Source organism: Oryctolagus cuniculus, chromosome 14 (genome assembly GCF_051225735.1).
Source record: "Oryctolagus cuniculus isolate XC-2025 breed Fujian yellow rabbit chromosome 14, ASM5122573v1, whole genome shotgun sequence".
In the NCBI taxonomy this organism is placed as follows: domain Eukaryota; kingdom Metazoa; phylum Chordata; class Mammalia; order Lagomorpha; family Leporidae; genus Oryctolagus; species Oryctolagus cuniculus.
Window position 1 is genome coordinate 4159770 of NC_142880.1, and position 17855 is coordinate 4177624.

At 53.0% G+C, this 17855-nt stretch overlaps 2 protein-coding genes across 4 annotated transcripts in view; one reads left to right on the top strand and one right to left on the bottom strand.

Annotated features, from left to right (window-relative positions):
* Positions 1-808: 808 nt before the first annotated feature.
* DHFR (dihydrofolate reductase) lies at positions 809-14505 on the bottom strand. Of its 2 annotated transcripts, none has more exons than XM_070056341.2 (6): positions 14392-14505; positions 14094-14105; positions 10409-10514; positions 4305-4431; positions 3537-3652; positions 809-1963 (listed from the first exon to the last, which is right to left on the bottom strand). In XM_070056341.2, the coding sequence occupies exons 3-6, from the start codon at positions 10492-10494 to the stop codon at positions 1885-1887; spliced, it is 408 nt and encodes a 135-aa protein (XP_069912442.1). In that variant the 5' UTR covers positions 10495-10514; positions 14094-14105; positions 14392-14505; the 3' UTR covers positions 809-1884. The 2 variants fall into 2 exon arrangements, with proteins under 2 accessions (XP_069912442.1, XP_051710035.3); XM_051854075.3 differs by having other exon boundaries at positions 14056-14105.
* Positions 14506-14584: 79 nt separating this feature from the next.
* MSH3 (mutS homolog 3) overlaps positions 14585-17855 on the top strand; it is a 174314-nt gene continuing 171043 nt past the window's right edge. Inside the window, exons 1-2 of one of the 2 annotated variants that reach the window (XR_016220366.1) lie at positions 14585-14939; positions 16049-16148. Coding sequence is in view for 1 of the 2 variants with exons in the window: in XM_070056340.2 (XP_069912441.2) it covers positions 14715-14939; positions 16049-16148 (325 nt within the window). In the remaining variant the exon portion in view is untranslated. The remainder of the gene's footprint in view (positions 14940-16048; positions 16149-17855) is intronic. The other variant, XM_070056340.2, reaches the window with a different exon arrangement.

Sequence of the window (17855 nt, forward strand, 5' to 3'; positions counted from 1 at the left end):
TTTTTTTTTTTTTTTTAAGATTTACTTATTTATTGAAAGTTGGAGTTACACAGAGAATGAGAGGCAGAGTGATCTTCCATCCGCTGCTTCACTTCCCAGTTGGCTGCACCAGCCAGAGCTGTGCTGATCCTAAGCCAGGAGTTTCTTCCAGGTCTCCCACATGGGTGCAGGGGCTCAAGGACTTGGGCCATCTTCTACTGCTTTCCCAGGCCACAGCAGAGAGCTGGATGGGAAGTGGAGCAGCCAGGACTCGAACCGGCGCCCATATGGGATGCTGGCACTGCAGGTGGTGCCTTTACTCGCTAAGCCACAGTGCTGGCCCTGCATCCTTATTTTATTGCTGAACCTAAGGATTCAGTATATTGTCTTGAATAGTTTTTCATAAAAATTAACACATAACGGTTCAAAGAAACCCAATCAGGTTGCACATAGCTAATACAACAAATAACCCTGGCAACTCTGAGCTGTGAACAGTCTGCAGCATACTTTTTGCCTACACACATTATTTAAAAGTTTGGGCTATTATACGTAATTTGTTTAGCAGCCTTTGGCATTTCTGTTAGTGCCTCATTCTTCTAACTGCTGCAGGATATTACATTCTATAGACATGTTTTTATTTATAGTCGTGTCTTTACTGATTGACATTTGGGTATTTCCAAGTTAAAGAGAGTACTGTAACAAATATTCTTAGAGCCATCCTTTGTTCAGGATTCACTTCCAGAAGTGAGCCCAGAATATTCTGAAATCAGACTGACATTGCTTTCTCATACTCTAAAGGTTGTGTCAATTTTCAAGGCACAAAATGGGATTTCTTTTAAAAATTATAAATTTATTTGAAAGGTAGAGCAACAGAGACAGAAGGAGAGGCAGACAGAGAGAGTGAGAGATGTCCCATGTACTGGCTCACTCCCCACATGGCTGAAGCCAAGATCCAGGAACTCCATCCGGGTCTCCCGTGTGGGTGGCAGGGTCTCGAGCCCCTGGGCCATCCTCTGCTGCCTTCCCAGGCACATCAGCAGGGAGCTGGATCGGAAGTGGAGCAGCCGGACTCGAGCTGGCACTCGGATCCGGAATGCCAAGTAGTGGCTTCCCCCACTGCACCAAACACTGGCCACAGAACACGAGATTTCTTTACCTATCTAATGACCTACATTTTTGCTAATGTGATAGGTAAAACAAGTTTTAATTTTCACTTTTCAGGTTCGGGAAGTGTGGTTACTAATTTACTAGTTTTGGTTTCTGGAACAGCCATTCTCATTTCATTCTCTCTACATTCTTAATGCTGGCTCCCGGGCTTGTAACTGGGTTACTTTCTTGGAGAGAGCAGCCTGTTCTGGTTCTATCCCTGCGTCTCCCCAAACATCAGAAACAGCCATCCTAAGGCCTCAGCCCTTTCCTTCTCTCACCCAGCAAAAAGGCGCGGTGGCTTCCTTGCCACGCCCGCGGGACCCACAGGGTTCTCAGTACTGACTCCCCGAGTGAGCAGAACTCCGCTCAGACGGACAAGGTGCCCAGAGTAATCCCAGCTCCTATTCCGATCTGCTTTTCTGGTAAAATCTCAGCTGCAGTTCTTCTCTTTATAACGCGTTTCTGCCCACTGGGCCAATCTGTCTGGGTGCCACGTCTGTGATCCCTGGTGTCAACTAGGCTCCCGGGAGACTCCCGCTCTGGGCTCGCTTGCCCTAGGCAGGTGTGTGGGGGAGGCGCTGAGGCAGGTGGGGCAAGGAATGGTCCAGTCCCCTAAGTGGGGGATGAAGACACACGATTTAGAAGCAATGCTCCCCGGGCCTAAAGTCAACAACAACAGTCTGTTTCCCAATGTCCAAATCTGTAACTTTCAGAGGGAGGGGTAGGACTGGAGATAAGCCAGCAAACGCCTTTGTATTAATCGTTCTTTTCATAAACTTCAAATTTGTACTTGATGCCTTTCTCCTCCTGGACATCAGAAAGGACGCCTGGGTACCTGGAGAAGGAAGATACATGTGATCAGTGCACCCGTCAGGCCCGCAGCTCCCTGGACGCCCAGACAGAAGGCACCAGGTCTGTGCCGAGCTGCGGTTGGGCTGAGTAAAATCCTACACATACACTCAGGTGGGGAAGTGGTTAGAAAAAACCGTAAACTAGATGGCAGTTAGAGAGCAAAAAGGGGCCTTTCTCCTCCGTTCCGATTCCTAGCTCTTCCCCCAAATCCGAGCCGCTGTTAGCAGTTTCTCTGTATCTCTCTCCACGCTTGTCACCAGCTAACCTGATCTGTCTTAAGATGCGTCCGCCAGGTCTTACGCTTGGAATTACATTTCTGGAATGAGCACAAGACAAATGAAACGCAGCCTTGGGCCGTAGTGGGCTGAAGTGACGGGCCCTGCACGGTGGCAGGCTCTGGGTTCCTGCCTTGCTGTCGGGCATCTCTCCACGCTAGCTCTCCAGGGCACAGCACACTGCAACCCCTTTACTAGAATCCCCGTGCACCAGCTTCCTGTTCAAAACCTGGGGTCTCCACGGAGGGCTGCTGACTACTGGTCCCCAGGAGATCTCCAGGCCACATCCATCTTGGCTTCTGCCTCGCATCCTGTGGGCTGCACCCAGGGTGCTCCCACTGTGCGACCCTGGCTCTCTACAGTGAGTCTCCACCTCTGCCAAGAACACTGCCTGGGCCCGACACGTCTCAGCTCCATGCTGATACCCAGTGACTGCTGCCCACGGACAGTGGTTTGTTTCGTGCCCCTGTCTGTTCTCTGTACTCGTCGTAGGCAGGGATAATCCAGGAAAACTGTTTGGTCTCTTGTGGATAAGGCATTGCTGAGCAGTCAGCAGGTATTGGTTACTTACTTATTGACTGCAGACTACTGGTTTTGCTACAAAATAAAGAAAACAGACACATCAAGCCACAGCAGCACCATGATGTACACAAAGAAGGTGCCACTGACCGGCCTCCCCGCTTCATCCTGCCCCACTCTGGTCCACTCCTGCAAGGCACCGAGACCACTGTCACTTTTCAGGGCCTTCCAAACCTGTGCTTGCTCTGCCCCTGCCGACCTCCACTTGTTCCCGAGGCTTACAGGGGTCTCTGGGCTCAGAGAAATAAGCCTGTTTGTGCCGCAGGCCTCCACCCTAGCGAGCTGTGGTCCCTGGCTTTTGGCCATTTAATCTCAGTGTAAACCTGCGTGTTCAGCAAGAACTTCTGGGACTACCCGTGCGTTCCCCACACTGCACCTCTGGCTGTGTCTGTGTCTGTCAGTCTCTGGCTGTGCCTGCCCGCCCCCCTCCAGGTCTCTCAGGGGGAAGGGACAGCACCACCCACTGCTTCCCCAGTGCCTGAGCCAGCCCCTGACTCTCCAAGAGTGGGCTAATGCCTACTCTTCGCGATTTCAGGAAGATCCTTAAAACGTGAACATTTCCAAGTCAACAGAGTTCTGAAACACCTACCGTGCCTGTCCACAAAACACATCGCTGCCCGGCATTCATCTGGAAAGCTGTGTTCTTTCCAATACCAACGAAATCTCACAGTGCTCCAGAATTATTAATGGCATCATACTTACTCTGGGAGCAGTTTGTATTTCTCCAAATCGATTTCTGGAAAAAACGTGTCACTTTCAAATTCCTGCATGATCCTTGTCACAAACAGTCTGAGATGGCCTGGCCGATTCATGGCTTCCTGAGAAATCAAACAACAGGAATCAGTTTCTTTCACGGAGGTCAAAAGACACACAAATGCTCTCTTTTTTTAAAAAGTTAATTTATTTATTTGAAAGAGTTACACAGAGAAGGAGAGGCAGAGAGAGAGAGAGAGGTCTTCCATTCATTGGTTCACCCCTGAATTGGCCGCAACGGCTGGAGCTGGCCTGATCCGAAGCCAGGAGCCAGGAGCTTCTTCCGGGTCTCCCATGTGGGTGCAGGGGCCCAAGGACTTGGGCCATCTTCCACTGCTTTCCCAGGCGACAGCGGAGAGCTGGATGGGAGGTGGAGCAGCCGGGACGTGGAAGAGCACCTGACTGGGAGGCCGGGTTGTAGGCGGCAGCTTTACCTGATCGGCCACAACAGTAGCTCCAAGCTCACCTTTCTTTAGGGTTTTATAAGAGTCAGAAACTTCTATTTTTAAAGGTGGAAATCTTTGGTATTAAGAAATATTTTCATTTTTAAATATTATTTCCCCTTAAGCTATGAAATCATGTAACTTTTGCCCCATGCACTCATGTTATGTCCCAAGGGCCGGACAGTGGGCTAGGCCTGGGCTGGCCTCTTCTCTCAGGGGAGCTGACAGATGGTGCGGTAGGACAGTTTTCACATTTACAGGTCACTCAACTTACCTTATACACAGAGCTGCCTCCCACTATCCAGACCATGTCCACTTTATCTGCCAATTCTGGTTCCTCAATAAGTTTTAAGGCATCAGCCAGACTCTTAGCGAGGAAATGTGCTCCTTGTGGCGGTTCCCTGAGTTGAAAAAGAGAATCATTTGTAGTTCTTGTAAAAGGCACCCATTCCAGTCAAATACTCTGAAAAGGAGAGGTGACTGTGAAATAATCACACACACGGATCCTCGCGACAAGCAGCACTGCACGTCAGCACGGCCAGGCATCTGTACATTGACGGTTTACAACGAACCCAAAACAAAACCATGGGTGACATCTCCCAATAGCTATGTTGGGGAAAAATCGAGAGGCTGTGTCGAGGGAGCACCCTGGGGGTGATGGGTTACAAGAGGGGACGCAGCTGTCAACAATTAGCAGACGCACATTCAAGACTTCTGCATCTCACTGTGGGCTGTACTGTTCCCCAAAGAAAAAAGCGACGAAGAAACACTGAATTCTAGTTAACGATATTTTGATGTATTTAGGGAAAAATACAGTAATGTCAGCAAGTTATTTTGAAATGGGTAAGTAAGACGTTGGATGGATGTGTAATAAAGCACCTACAGTGAAGTTTCCTGATAGAATCCATGTGTGGGTACACAGCTGTTTACCGTAAAATTGCTTCTGCATGTTTGAAAAGTGACAGGATACAATGTTGGAAAGATATTCAGAACGCTAGTATGCGGTTAGCTGGGGCAGGGTCTTCATGTCTCGAAGAACACAGAACTGGATGAGGTATGTAAGCATGAGACTCTATTAGTTACACATTAAAAATCCCGAAGACAAAAAGCTTATTACGTTACGTGCTTGTGCTGTCTAGCCTAATCTCCACCAGCCTCCCTAAATGTTTGCTTTTCAGGGGGGCTGGGGTGGGGTGGAGGAACTGCAGTGCCCTTCAGAAAGGAGGCAAGGTGCTGCACTTGGCTTTCACGATTAGATACGAAAGAAAATCACAAGTCCCTGTCAAAGGGAGTAAGGATGAATCAGGCACTCGGGACTGTCCACTCCTGCAGACACACGGTCTGCCTCACTCTGACAGCCCTACAGGAGTTAGGATGCGGCCAAGAACAGACTTTGTGTCAGGCTGGAAGGGCACCGAGGCCGAGGCGTCCCCAGAGGAGACAGGGCAGTGGCAGGACTGCGCTAGATGACGCTGTTTGGGAAGGGACTTGAACTTGGAGAAACAAGTCCCTGGAGCTGGGCAAGACAGGCCGGTTAGCACACAGACTACTGTGCTGGAGAGGGGGCCACGGCGGTGTTAGCAACTGAGGGTGCTGAGGTCAGCGCTCACGACAGGAGACAGAGCTGAATGGCAAACAGCGATTTCAGAGCTGACAACGAGGGAAACTGAAAGCAGTGTCCCAGAAGATGGCGGGCAACAGCGCTAGGATTAGGAAGGTGATACAAATGGTTGGTGTAGGCGTCAAAGGGGGAATTAATTTTGTGGAGACCGTGGAACGATGGCTTGGAGATGACTCGACAGGCCAGCAGGGGAAAGCTACTTCCTTGCCCTACTGTAGTGAGTGCAGAAAAATAAAACAAAGAACAGATTAAGGAAGAAATATGTCTGCAAAACACAGTTATTTAGGGCCGGTGTGGTGCACTGTCACGATGCTGCTTGGGACGCCGATACCCCTTATCAGCACACCTGAGTCCCAGGCCTGTTCCTGCACCCTGGAAGGCAGCAGGTGACGGCTCAAGGATCTGAATTCCTGTCACTCACGTAGGAGACCCAGACTGAGCTCCTGGTTCCTGGCTTTGCCTAGTCCAGTCCTGGCTGCTGCAGGCAACTGAGAAGGGAACCAGCAGGTGGGAGATCTCTGTGTGCCTCTCTGTCTCTGCCTTTCAAGTAAGAAAAAAAATGCTGCTATTTAGCAATTTAGAAATAAATTTCGGAAGAGATGGTAGACTCCTAGATGGGTAAAAAAGCAAAAGCGAAAGTGGAGCCAAGTCTGAATTCATCAGCCCGTTCACAGCACAGATCTGGAAAGGAACTCAGCTAAGAACAGACAGCAAGCGCTCGACACTGCGACTTCTTCCCGGCTACCTCCAATCGCTGTCCTCTGGACCTGCTCGTGGGGCCGGGCCACGGCAGCCCAGGGGCGCGGCCATGCTGCACACTGTGTTTCTGAGTCTCAATCCCCAAGGAGGGTTCGTGCGAGGCTTCCGACCCGGTGTGTGCAGCAGCCACTCCACTAGGATAACGTAATCTGATCAGCAGTCAGTAGGGACAACTGTTCCCTGCAGAAGTGAGGACTTTGAGGCTGAGGGGGTAGATAACCCCAGTGATTACTTGGCTAGGAAATGGAGGACTGGGAGGTGACCCTCGAGCTATGATGTTGGGGGCCGCAGCTGCTGCAGGCCATGGGCCCTAGCACATCAGGATGTTGGGGCCTAGGTCAGTCAGAGCCCTCTGACCTGTCTTCTGGCTCGTCTGGCTGCCCCACAGCACACGTGAGCATTATCCTGTTCCCCTGGTCTGACGGGAAAGACAACAGCCACGGCAGGAGGACTTCCAGCCCCACTTCCCTGCAGATTGTTGGGAAAACACTTAAAAAAAAAAAAAACAAAAAAAAAACAACAAAAACCAAAGGCTACAATAGTATCTGAACTAGACCTGAAGCACAGGATGAACTTATCTTTCACACTCAGTCTATAAACACATGGTTTCTAACTATTACAAACAGGCTCAAGTATTATCGATCTTCATAAAGGAATACTATGAAGCCACTAGATATGTACAGAAATTTTCAGGAATCATCCAGGGACCGGCCATTCTGTGAAGATCCCAACCTCAGCTTTGCAAGGAAGAAGGATGATGAGAACAGAGAAACAAAAACAGTGTCTGCACCCAAAAAAGACCTCGATGGCAGGCAGAGAGGTTCCTGGGCAGTGGCCAGAGAGAGGGGCTGCACCCCAGGGCCCGGGGCCGGGGAGGGAAGCGACTTGGCAGGGGGCCTGCGCTGCGTATCACACAAGATAGGCGCACAGCACAGAACTGACGGACCTCTCTGTGCCACAGCTGACGGCGAGGGTTACAGGACGTGTTTGGCACAGGGAGGCTCGGAGGACGGTGACGAGGCAAGAAAAGTGATCTGTGGTGAGGCTTAAAATGCCAGACAGGACAACGGAGCAAAGGCCAGGGTCGGAAAAAAGTGCTTAAGGGGGGGCTTCTGTGCAAGACCGAGGGGAGAGCACAGTGGTGGCACCGTGCAAACGGCCTGTTTGCTGTGACCTGTATTTGCTATAAGCTATAAGGGAGCCGCGTTGAAGGGCAGCACGGGAGCTGGCAGCTGTAGTCTACCTTTGCTATGCCAGGAACTTGGCATATAAAAGGGCAGTGAAACCTCACAATCCCCCCAAGAAGCCGTCATTATTAGTCTCAGCTAAGAGATACGGAAGCTGAGGTTCATCAGAGCTTACCTGTAACTTGCCCAAAGCCATAGTTAACAGGTGCCAGCGCAGGTAACAGAAGCCGAGTAAAGGGTAGATTGGGGCTGAGTGGATTAAGATGTCGCTTAGACATCTTCCCACCTAGCTCCCCGCTAATGTGCCTGGAAGGCAGTGGAGGATGGCCCAAGCCCTTGGGTTCCTGCTGTCCACATGGGAGGCCCAGAGGGGGTTCCCGGCTTCTGGCTTTGGCTTGGGCCCAGCCTGCACTTGCAGCCACTTGGGGACTGGACCAGCAGAAGGGAGAATCCTTCTCCCTATCTCTTCTGTCCCTTGGGCATTCTGCTTTTTGAATAGATAAATAAAAACTGATAAAGTAGCCAGGCCAGTCAGTGTGTGCTATGCTGAAACACACAGGGGAGACTATGATAGGGTAATAAAAAATTATACCATGAAATTGACGTAACTTTCATGGATTGAGACAATTCTGGGTTTTGTAAAGATGGTGTCAAGGTTACAGCACTGCAGTGAAACCTCTTTAGTTTCTGGTTCCAAGGACTTTCCAAAGCTGCTCTTGAGAAAAAATCCCCCTTTCAAGTGCTGAGACTGGTGATTGTCCGCTATTCACCGATCTGTGCACCCGTCACCACACCCCTTCCCAGGACATTTCTGCCAAGCGAAACCCTGCCCCCACAGCGGCCCCTGCTCTCCTCCTCACCTCAGTTCTTTTAAACATTGCTCATTAAGGAAATGTCTGCCCCACATAACTAGTGTTTGCCAGCAAATTTTGGGGTTACCTCCAGGGTTCAGTTTCTTTTCACATTGGGAGAGGGGAGCTTGTAGCTCAAGGGAGCTCCATACGGACCTGTCAGTCCCAGTCCTGTCCAGGCCAGTAAGGGCTGGCACACAGCAGGTGCTTGGTGTTTGTGAACACCAAGCAGGGAAGCAGGAGGAATGACAAAACAAAACAACAACGACCCCAATTTCCTCTTAACTACTATCACTAAACCTGAAACGCTTGATAAGAAAGACTTCATGTTTTCTGACACTTAAGAGAAAAGCGAAATCCACTAACAAGTATTATGCATCAATACATAAGATGCAACCCAACCCAATCACGCATGCCACAGAGGGTGCATCAGGATGAAATTAAACTCCTCATTTGAGCAGAAACGCTGGTTCAATGAACAGTTCCCTACTGAGATTTCTTTATGTTTGGTTGGCCCAAGCTAGCCATAAATAAACTTGAGTAGTAGTCAAGAATGTTATTAAAAAGTCCCTGGGAAGGGCAATATAGTCTTTGAATCTGGGGTCTACCAAGGAAAGAGATAATGAGAACACCCTAGCAACCAGGCGGACAGCAGCATGAACACGGAGACAGCAGGATGGAGATGGCGGGAGCATGCCAACCCCCGCCCCGTCTGCCGCAGGCAGCCAGGGCACTGTTCTGGCGCTTCCAGCTCCCTGCTCGGCTCTGCGCCATGTCGGGAGGGACTGGGGAGGACATCTGAGAAGCCGAGGGTTGAGTGATGCCTTCCCCTGCCGCGGTGTGTGAAGTTGGCCAGGCAATTGTCTCCAGTTACCTGGTTACCAGCTGGGTGCCACCGCCCAGGTGCTTGGTCCGTGTGCTCCTGTCTAACCACCTGCTGCCGCCCGACTGGGCTGCATTCAATGCATTCAAAGGCCTGCAGAGCAGAGCTGAAGCCTCTGTGAAAAAGAAACGTCTCCTGCAGAACCTCGGCCCCTGCCGGAGAGCTCAGGCCTGCCCCTCCTGCAGATTTCCACTTCCTGCGCCCACTGTGTAAGCCAACTCTGCTACAGCGCCCTCTGATGCTGTCCTGCCTACCCAGGGAAGGAATATTCCGTCCACCATTCTCAGGCACGTGGTGCCCTGAAACGCTGCTGTCTTTCTGGTGACTCCATGACCAGTTTAAGGAAGAATGATTACTAAGCCCCTCCCAAACTTTCCCTTCTTCTAACTCAGGTCCCCTGATCCTCCCTGCCCGCAGAGATCAGGAAAATAAAGCAAATAAAAGCAAATAAAATAGAAACCGGGATCTGTCACACATGGAGTAGGGGACCCGGATGTCCACGGGCAGGGACAGTCTCACCGGGATCCTTTCCCCCACCCCACGCCCGCTGCCCTGGGACATTCTGAGTACCCGGAACTACCTACTCCGCAGAGGCCCACAGAAAACACTCCCTCACCCCGAACCACTTCGCTGCTTTGAGATGTTCCACCTTCGGACATTGGTACAACCTACTGTTTTGGTGCTGTGGTTAACCAGGAATAATAAAGCATGTGATTATGGCAAGTTGCAGCCTATCCTAAACCTGAAATCTTACTGCATTTGGGGAGGAGTCCAGAAAGGAGCTGAGCCCTATAATCCTGGCAAGTCCCAAATGTAGTTTGATTTCTAGGAAATCAGAAAACTTATTGGTTACGAGGTACAACTGATGTTGGAAACTTGCAAACTTGTTACCACAGTGAGCTTCATGGTCAGTGCAGCTTTTTAAGGTGATGAAATCAATAAATCACACAGCACAGTACACTGTCAGGAGGTGTGAGTGACAGCTTGCTCATTTCTTGAGATCACCTTTGTGACAGTAAGTAGCTCGCGGTGTCGCGCTGTCACTGTCTGATTTTCTCGGGAGTTTACGGGACTTACTTGAGTTCTCTACTGAGAACTATGTTGATTCTGTCCTTTAAAGGCCGATTCTTCTCTGGAATGGAGAACCAGGTCTTCCTCCCCATAATCACCAGGTTCTGTTTACCTATCAAATCACACACAGAGAGAAGCACATTTTGGGAATATTCATGTATCTTCATATATTATAAATTGATAAGACTGTCACAGTGACATCTAGTGGGTTTTTTTTTTCCAAGAAATGTTTTATTAACTATAGTGTATTTTTTTTTAAAGATTTATTTATTCATTTGAAAGTCAGAGTTACACAGAGAGAAGAGAGGCAGAGAGAGAGAGAGGTCTTCCATCTGCTGGTTCACTCCCCAGTTGGCTGCAATGGTTGGAGCTGTGCTGATCCGAAGCCAGGAGCCTCTTCCAGGTCTCCACGTGGGTGCAGGGGCTCAAGGACTTGGGCCATCTTCTACTGCTTTCCCAGGCCATAGCAGAGAGCTGGATTGGAAGTGGAGCAGCCGGGACTACAACCGGCACCCGTATGGGATGTTGGCGCTTCCGGCCAAGGTGTCAACCCACTGAGCCACAGCACGGGCCCCAAGTGGGTTTCTTTAAAAAATATTAAAACTTAGGGGCTGGCTCCGCAGTGCAGCAGGTTAGTCCTCCACCTGCAGCACCAGCATCCCATATGGATGCTGGTTCTACTTCTGGCTGCTCCTCTTCCAATCCAGCCCTCTGCTATCGCCTGGGAAAGCAGTAGAGGATGGCCCAAGTGCTTGGGCACCTGCACCTGCATGGGAGACTGGGAATTAACTCCTGGCTCCTAGCTTCAGATTGGCGCAGCTCCGGCCGTTGCAGCCATCTGGGGAGTGAACCAACGGAAGGAAGACCTCTCTCTCTCTCTCCCTCTCACTGTCTGTAACTCTACCTCTCAAAGAAATAAATAAAATCCTTAAAAAAATGAAAACTTAAGCAGCTTTACCAAAATTCACATTTCTACACTCATCACTTAAACAGAGTCACCATTTTTTCTTTTGGCTTTATGCAATTTATATGCAGTATCTACCTTTAATCAACCGCAACAAGAGTGTCCATGTTGAGTGGATCTTGTCACACAGCATACAAATCTTTCACATTAATCCCTTGCATTTTCCTCATCTATAAAATGGAGGTAACAATTGTCACCATGCCTAGGGTTGATGTGGGGATTAAAGACTCGGAACCATACCCAGCATCAAGTCCGTTATAACCACGAAATCATAATTACTCATATCTGTGTGCTTAGCAGATTTACACTGATCCATACTCCTTTTCTATTTGTGAGGCAGAGACAGGGAGAGAGCAGATGAGACACATACGGACAGTAAGCTCCTATGCATCTGCTGGTTCACTAACGTCTGCAACGATCCTTGGCAGGGCCGAAGCCAGCTCACTCGTTTTGGTGCGTGCGTGACAGGAACCCAGTAACCCGAGCCTTCACTGCTGCCTTCCAGGGTCTGCATTAGCAGGAATCTGGAGTCAGGCGTAGAGCCGGTATCAAACCCAGGCATGCCAATACGGGTGCCCATTCCTGTCCCGCTTGCTCTGCTTCCGGTCCAGCCCCCTACTAAAGGCCTGCGAGAAGCAGTGGAGGGTGGGACTCATGTTTGGGCCCCTGCACCCATGTGGGAGACCTGAATGAAGCTCCTGGCTTCTGCCTGGCCCAGCACTGTCCATTGTGGCCACTGGGAAATCCATCAGAAGATGGAAGATCACTCTGTCTCTTCCTCTCTTTTTTTTTTTGGACAGGCAGAGCAGACCGTGAGAGACAGAGAAAGGTCTTCCTTCCATTGGTTCACCCCCCAAGTGGCCGCTACAGCCAGTGCGCTGCACCGATCTGAAGCCAGGAGCCAGGTGCTTCCTCCTGGTCTCCCATGCGGGTGCAGGGCCCAAGCACTTGGGCCATCCTCCACTGCACTCCCGGAAATCTTTCAACATAATAATACTTTTTTTTTTTTTTTAAAGTCTACCCCTAACCCATACTTTAAAAACAGCTGTTTAATATTCTTAATTACCTTAAGACGTGTTCATCTGTGCCTCTATTCTCTTCCAAGTATAACACTTCTATGAAAATTCTATACACACAGAAAATCCACTTTTGGTTTTGTTACTTGCTGGAGACCCAGGTCTCTGGGTCAGGGGCAGGCATCTGGTGCAGGGGTTGCGACACCACTTGGGCCAGCTGCGTCCTATCCTGGGTTCCTGGGGTCCAGCCTCGGCTCTGCTGTTCACCCAGCTTGCTGTTAATGTGTACCCAAGTGCTTGGGTCCCCGCCATCCACGTGGGAGGTCTGGTCGGAATCCCAAACCCCTGGTTTCACCCTGGCCCAGAAGCAGCTCTTGGGGTCATTTGGGGAGTGAATCAGCGGATTAAAGATTTCTCTCTCTGCCTTTCAAGTAAATACAAATAAATAAATAACACTGACTAAAACAGAACAAGCTATGTGGATCAAAGGTTCGGTAAATACTAGGGCTTTTCCTAAGATTGTCGTGGGGTCTGGGCCAACCCTTTGCTTTGGGCTCCTGCCATCTTATCTCTGCCAGCGACCTGAGTGCCAAGTGCAGGGCCTTGACTCTGTCCTGGTGAAGCGAGGCCGTCTGCCCCTTCCCACCTTCCTGGTGCCCGGTATACTCTGCCGCTCCTCCCTCTGTGAACATAAATACCTTTCTCGGGTTTCTAATACGGTATCACTCCACTCTTACACTGAGACCAGGAGAAGCATCTGGCTCCTGGCTTCGGATCAGCGCGGTGCACCGGCCGTAGCAGCCATTGGAGGGTGAACCAACGGAAAAGGAAGAGAGAGAGAGAGGCAGATCGGAGATCTTCCATGCACCGGTTTACTCCCAAGTGGCCCCAACAGCCAGGGCTGAGCCGGGCCAAAGCCAGGAGCCCAGAGCTTCATCTGGGTCTCCTTCATGGGTGGGAGGGACCCAGGGAGTTGGGCCATCCTCTGCTGCTTTCCCAGGCCATCAGCAGGGAGCACTGGTCCTCAAAGTCATCGTGGTTACAGTCATGCACTCTCTTGCTTGTTTCTCCACATCCCCTGACTCTGTAGCTGAAAACTGGGGACTTCACCCCGATGCCTTCGTGGATCAGCTCTGCAGCGCAGAGTCCAGCGCTGTGGCACCGTGGTGTCGGCGGCTGCTCACAACGCTGGCACCCCACACCGGAACGCCAGTCAGAGCCCCGCAGCTCTGCTCCCGACCCAGCTTCCTGCTGCGTGCCTGGGAAGGCAGCAGAACACGGCCCCACTGCGTGCGCCCCTGCACCCAAGTGGGAAACCCAGACGGAGTCCCCGGCTCCTGGCTTCGGCCTGGCCCAGACTGGGCTGCTGCGGCCACTCAGGAAGTGACCCTGCGGATGGACGCCGTCTTTCTCCCAGCTATCCCAGATCTCCAAAATCGCCTATCATGTAACTGCTAACGCTTTTACGTTATCTTTCCTCCCAGCAGCCTCCTCTGGGCATCACTGGGGCCGAACGTTCATCGAAGCCACTGCCCAGCTCAGTACACGTGAGCTGGCAAAGCGTCCAGAAGGAAGCAAAACACGAGCGTGCGAGGAACCCTGTAGCGAAGCCCGACATCCCGTGACTGCACGGCGGCACGAGGGAGCGCGGTCCCTCGGCCACCCCACGTTACCTTCCACTGACGACGTTGTGGTCATTCTCTGGAAATACCTGAATTCGTTCCTGCGAGTTGGAGAAACGCAGCGTTACTCAGGACGTCATCCGCCCGTGCGCGCGCGTGTGTGTACGTGCACCCGCCTCCAGTTCCACGCACGTGTGTGTACTTGTGTGCGCAGGTGCCCCAGGGCGAGGGCCCCGGCCTGGGCCAGGGCTCCGCGGGCGGCCGGTCAGCACTGCAGCTCCAGGGCGCGCAGGCCCGGCCCCTGCGGTCAGCCGAGTCGGCCGCTGCCCCCCGCCCCGCGGCCAGGACGAGAGCCCTGCGCCAGCCTCGATCCCGGCCGGCCGGTACCTGAGCGGGGGCCACGGCAGGTCCCCGTTCTTGCCGATGCCCATGTTCTGCGACACAGCGACGATGCAGTTGAGCGGACGAACCATGGCGGCGGCAGCCGACAGCTCCACTCGCTGAGCCCACACCCGGGGGCCGACCCCAGCTTGGCGCGAAACGCGGTCGCCACGCCCCCTCACGCTCATTGGTGCACACGAGGCCCCGCCCCCGCCCCGGCGCACCGCGGCGTCGCGGCGTGCTCGCGCCCGCGCACGTCAAGAGGGTGGCCGCGCGCTCGCGCCCGCGCCCGCGCCCGCGCCCGGCCCCGGCGCCGCGCCGCAGCGCCCATGCTTGCGATGCCTCGCGGGAAGCGCGCCTCAGGCGGCCTTGCCGCTTCCGGCCCTGCGCCGGCCCGGCAAGCGGTGCTGAGCCGATTCTTTCAGGCCAAGGAGAGCCGGAAGCCCACGCCGCCCGCCACTGACGCAGCCGAAAAGGCGAGCCCCGCCTCCGCAGCGCCCCCGGCGTCCACGTCCCCGCCTCGGCGGCCGCCGCGCGCGGGCAGTTTGGAGCAGGTCGGGGCGGGGCCATGGGGGGCGGGGCCGGGAGGCGACGGGGGCGGGGCTTGTGTGCGGCGCGGGAAGGGGCGGGCCGGGGAGGTGGCGGCGGGCGGGGCTTCGCCGGTGCGCCGGGTGCTGTAGCTCGCCCTCGGAGGTCACAGGCTTGAGGCCAGGGGTCCGGGTTCTAGTCCCGGTTGCCCCTCTTCCAGGCCAGCTCTCTGCTGTGGCCAGGGAGTGCAGTAGAGGATGGCCCAAGTGCTTGGGCCCTGCACCCCATGGGAGACCAGGAGAAGCACCTGGCTCCTGGCTTCGGATCAGCGCGGTGCACCGGCCGTAGCAGCCATTGGAGGGTGAACCAACGGCAAAGGAAGACCTTTCTCTCTCTCTCTGTCTCACTGTCCACTCTGCCTGTCAAAAACAAAAAACAAAACCAACGTTTTTTTGACGATGATTTACCGTTTTTAATGAATGCACCAAGGTTTTCCTTTGCACCCAGCATCGGCTGAAAGATTTCTGGATTCAGTGAGCTTTTGGCGGGTTTCCGGCTCACAAATGCTCAAACTCCCGGGTGGTCCCCCGAAGCCGTTTAAAGCGGGAGCAATTAGATTGCACTGAGTTCCGAAGTGGCGCCGGCCTCTGCCCTGCCCCTCTGACTTTCCCTGGCGAGGCAGACAGGTTCTGTGTGAGAGGGGCTGTGTCTCAGGGATGCGGGCAGAGTCGGGCCGCAGGCCTGCTCAGCTCAGACTGGGCGATGGCCCCGAGGGTGAGGGTGGAGAGCGAGGATTGCTGCCCCCGGCCCCTGCCCTGCCCTGCCCCTCTGACTTTCCCTGGCGAGGCAGACAGGTTCTGTGTGAGAGGGGCTGTGTCTCAGGGATGCGGGCAGAGAGATTCCCGTCTAGGGCTGGCGGGGACGCAGGCTGGTGGAGGCAGCAAGCCCCTGGCCTTGGTTTCAGTGGATCTGGCTGGGGGCCGCAGCCTCCCCCTGGTCTTCACTGACCGGGACAGCAGTCGGGCCGCAGGCCTGCTCAGCTCAGACTGGGCGATGGCCCCGAGGGTGGGGGGCGAGGATTGCTGCCCCCCGGGCGGATAGGATGACGCATCCTTTTCCTCTGTCCCCGATGCAGGCCGCGGAAGCTTCCAGCAAAAAGAGATCTCAGGAGCCCGAGGGGCCTGTGAGCAAGAAAGCGCGGCCTGTGGGGGAACAGGAAGGAGGAAGTGGCTCCGGTGAGTTGGTGATGGTTCCTTCTCCAGGCCTCACTCGGGCGGAGCGCGGGGAGGGCACTGGAAAGTGGTGCCTTTCTTCTTTGTGCAGAAACTCCCGTGTTGTGTCTGAGCAGAGGGCCCTGCCGTGTGTCGGTGGCCTGGAGCCAGGGTTAGGGGCTGGGAGAACTAGAGTTCTCTTTTTTATTGCCTCCAGCTACTTTCATTGTGATTTCAAAAGTAAACTTGCTTAACCATTTCAAATATGGAAATTTGGAAGGTAGACAGTGACAGACTTTACATCCCTCCTTCTCCATGAGGCCACTGCTGATTGTTTAGGGTACTGTGTGGTCTTCCAGATTTTTCTGTTTGTTACACATATGTGTATGGGTACACAGAGCTAAACCGGTTTGTTAATCATTGCATTGTACCGATCGCATTTGATGTACTAATTCGTTACTCTTTTTTCCACCATCGGAACATTTTGAACAGTTTTCAGTATCAAGAAATGCAGACCCCGTCCTCTGTCTTTTTTGCATAGAGCTGCCGTTTGGTGCAGAACAGCACTGATGAAAATGGCTTCCCGAGCTCCTGGGGCCTTGGAGGTGGTGTGGGGGTAGTGGTGGGGCAGACTTGGCTCCAGAGAGCGCGTGATACACGGAGGAGAGATCCATCTTCTTTCATTGTCCCTCGGAAATTAGGTGATGAGAATGAGAAAGGAAAAACAAGTCCTGACTGAGAGGAGACGCGTGTGCACTGGAGATGGTCGGCGCCCGCCCCTCCGTGGAAGGGAGTGCCACCGCGCCGGCCTGCGTTAGCTTTTCACGCAGGTTCCCCGCAGACTCTCGAAGCCCTTCTGTGACTGAGCAGGAAATTAGAGCTGGTGATCCCCTGGTCCTCCCCTCGCTGAGGAAGCCGGGAAGGGCGGCGTGACACCAGGAGTTGCCACCTGCTGGTGGTGCCGCCTCTCTTTGCTTCATTGCTCTGCCCAGACCTGACCTGTTGAGTTTTTCCGTGGATTCCACAGGCCGTGAGTGAGCACCCACTATTTTAAAAAGGCCAGGGGCTTTTAGCACTTCGTTTATGCTTCCCGAGAGCGCTTTGTGGAGCCAGAGGTGGGTGACAGAACGGGGGTTATCACAGCTGAGCAGCTTCCCCAGGGCCACACAGACAGTGGAGAGTGAAACTTGTTGAGATCAGGCAAATGCTGTGACGTGCTCTGAAGGCTGCTTGTCCCATGGGGCCCTGGGAGAGCGGAGAGGAGGTTCCACTGGCTAGCGGCTGAGCCCAGCTGCACCTTGCTTTTTCTGTTGTTTTAAACACCACTGATATTAGGATCGAGTTCTGATACTGTACGGTGCAGCAGCTGGCAGTGTCTCTCCGGGGCTGTGTAGCGACCGCCACAGTCAATTTCCAGCATGTTCACCACCCCAAAAGGAAACGGTGCCCACCATCAGCCACCCGAATTCTCCCCTAGGCCAACCCCAGCCCTCAGCAGCCGCAAGCTACCATCTGTCTCTGTAGGTTTGCCTGTTCTGGGCGTGTTATTTGAAAGCACACAGTATGTGGTCTTCCGTGTCTGTTGTGGCATGCATTAGTACTTTGTTCCTTTTTTAAAACTTTTACAGTTTTTTTTTGTGTGTGTGGTAAACTGCACCTGACAACATTTACCATCATAGCTGTTTATCAGTGCACCGTCCAGTGGTGTTAGCACGTTTATGTTACTGTGCT

Excerpts from the sequence above, each read along its gene's own strand:
- DHFR (XM_051854075.3), bottom strand. The coding sequence starts at position 14,477 with ATGGTTCGTCCGCTCAACTGCATCGTCGCTGTGTCGCAGAACATGGGC. Across the intron at positions 3,653-4,304 it reads GAGGCAGCTCTGTGTATAAG|GAAGCCATGAATCGGCCAGG; the intron begins GTAAGTTGAGTG and ends TTGATTTCTCAG. Across the intron at positions 1,964-3,536 it reads AAATACAAACTGCTCCCAGA|GTACCCAGGCGTCCTTTCTG; the intron begins GTAAGTATGATG and ends TTCCTTCTCCAG.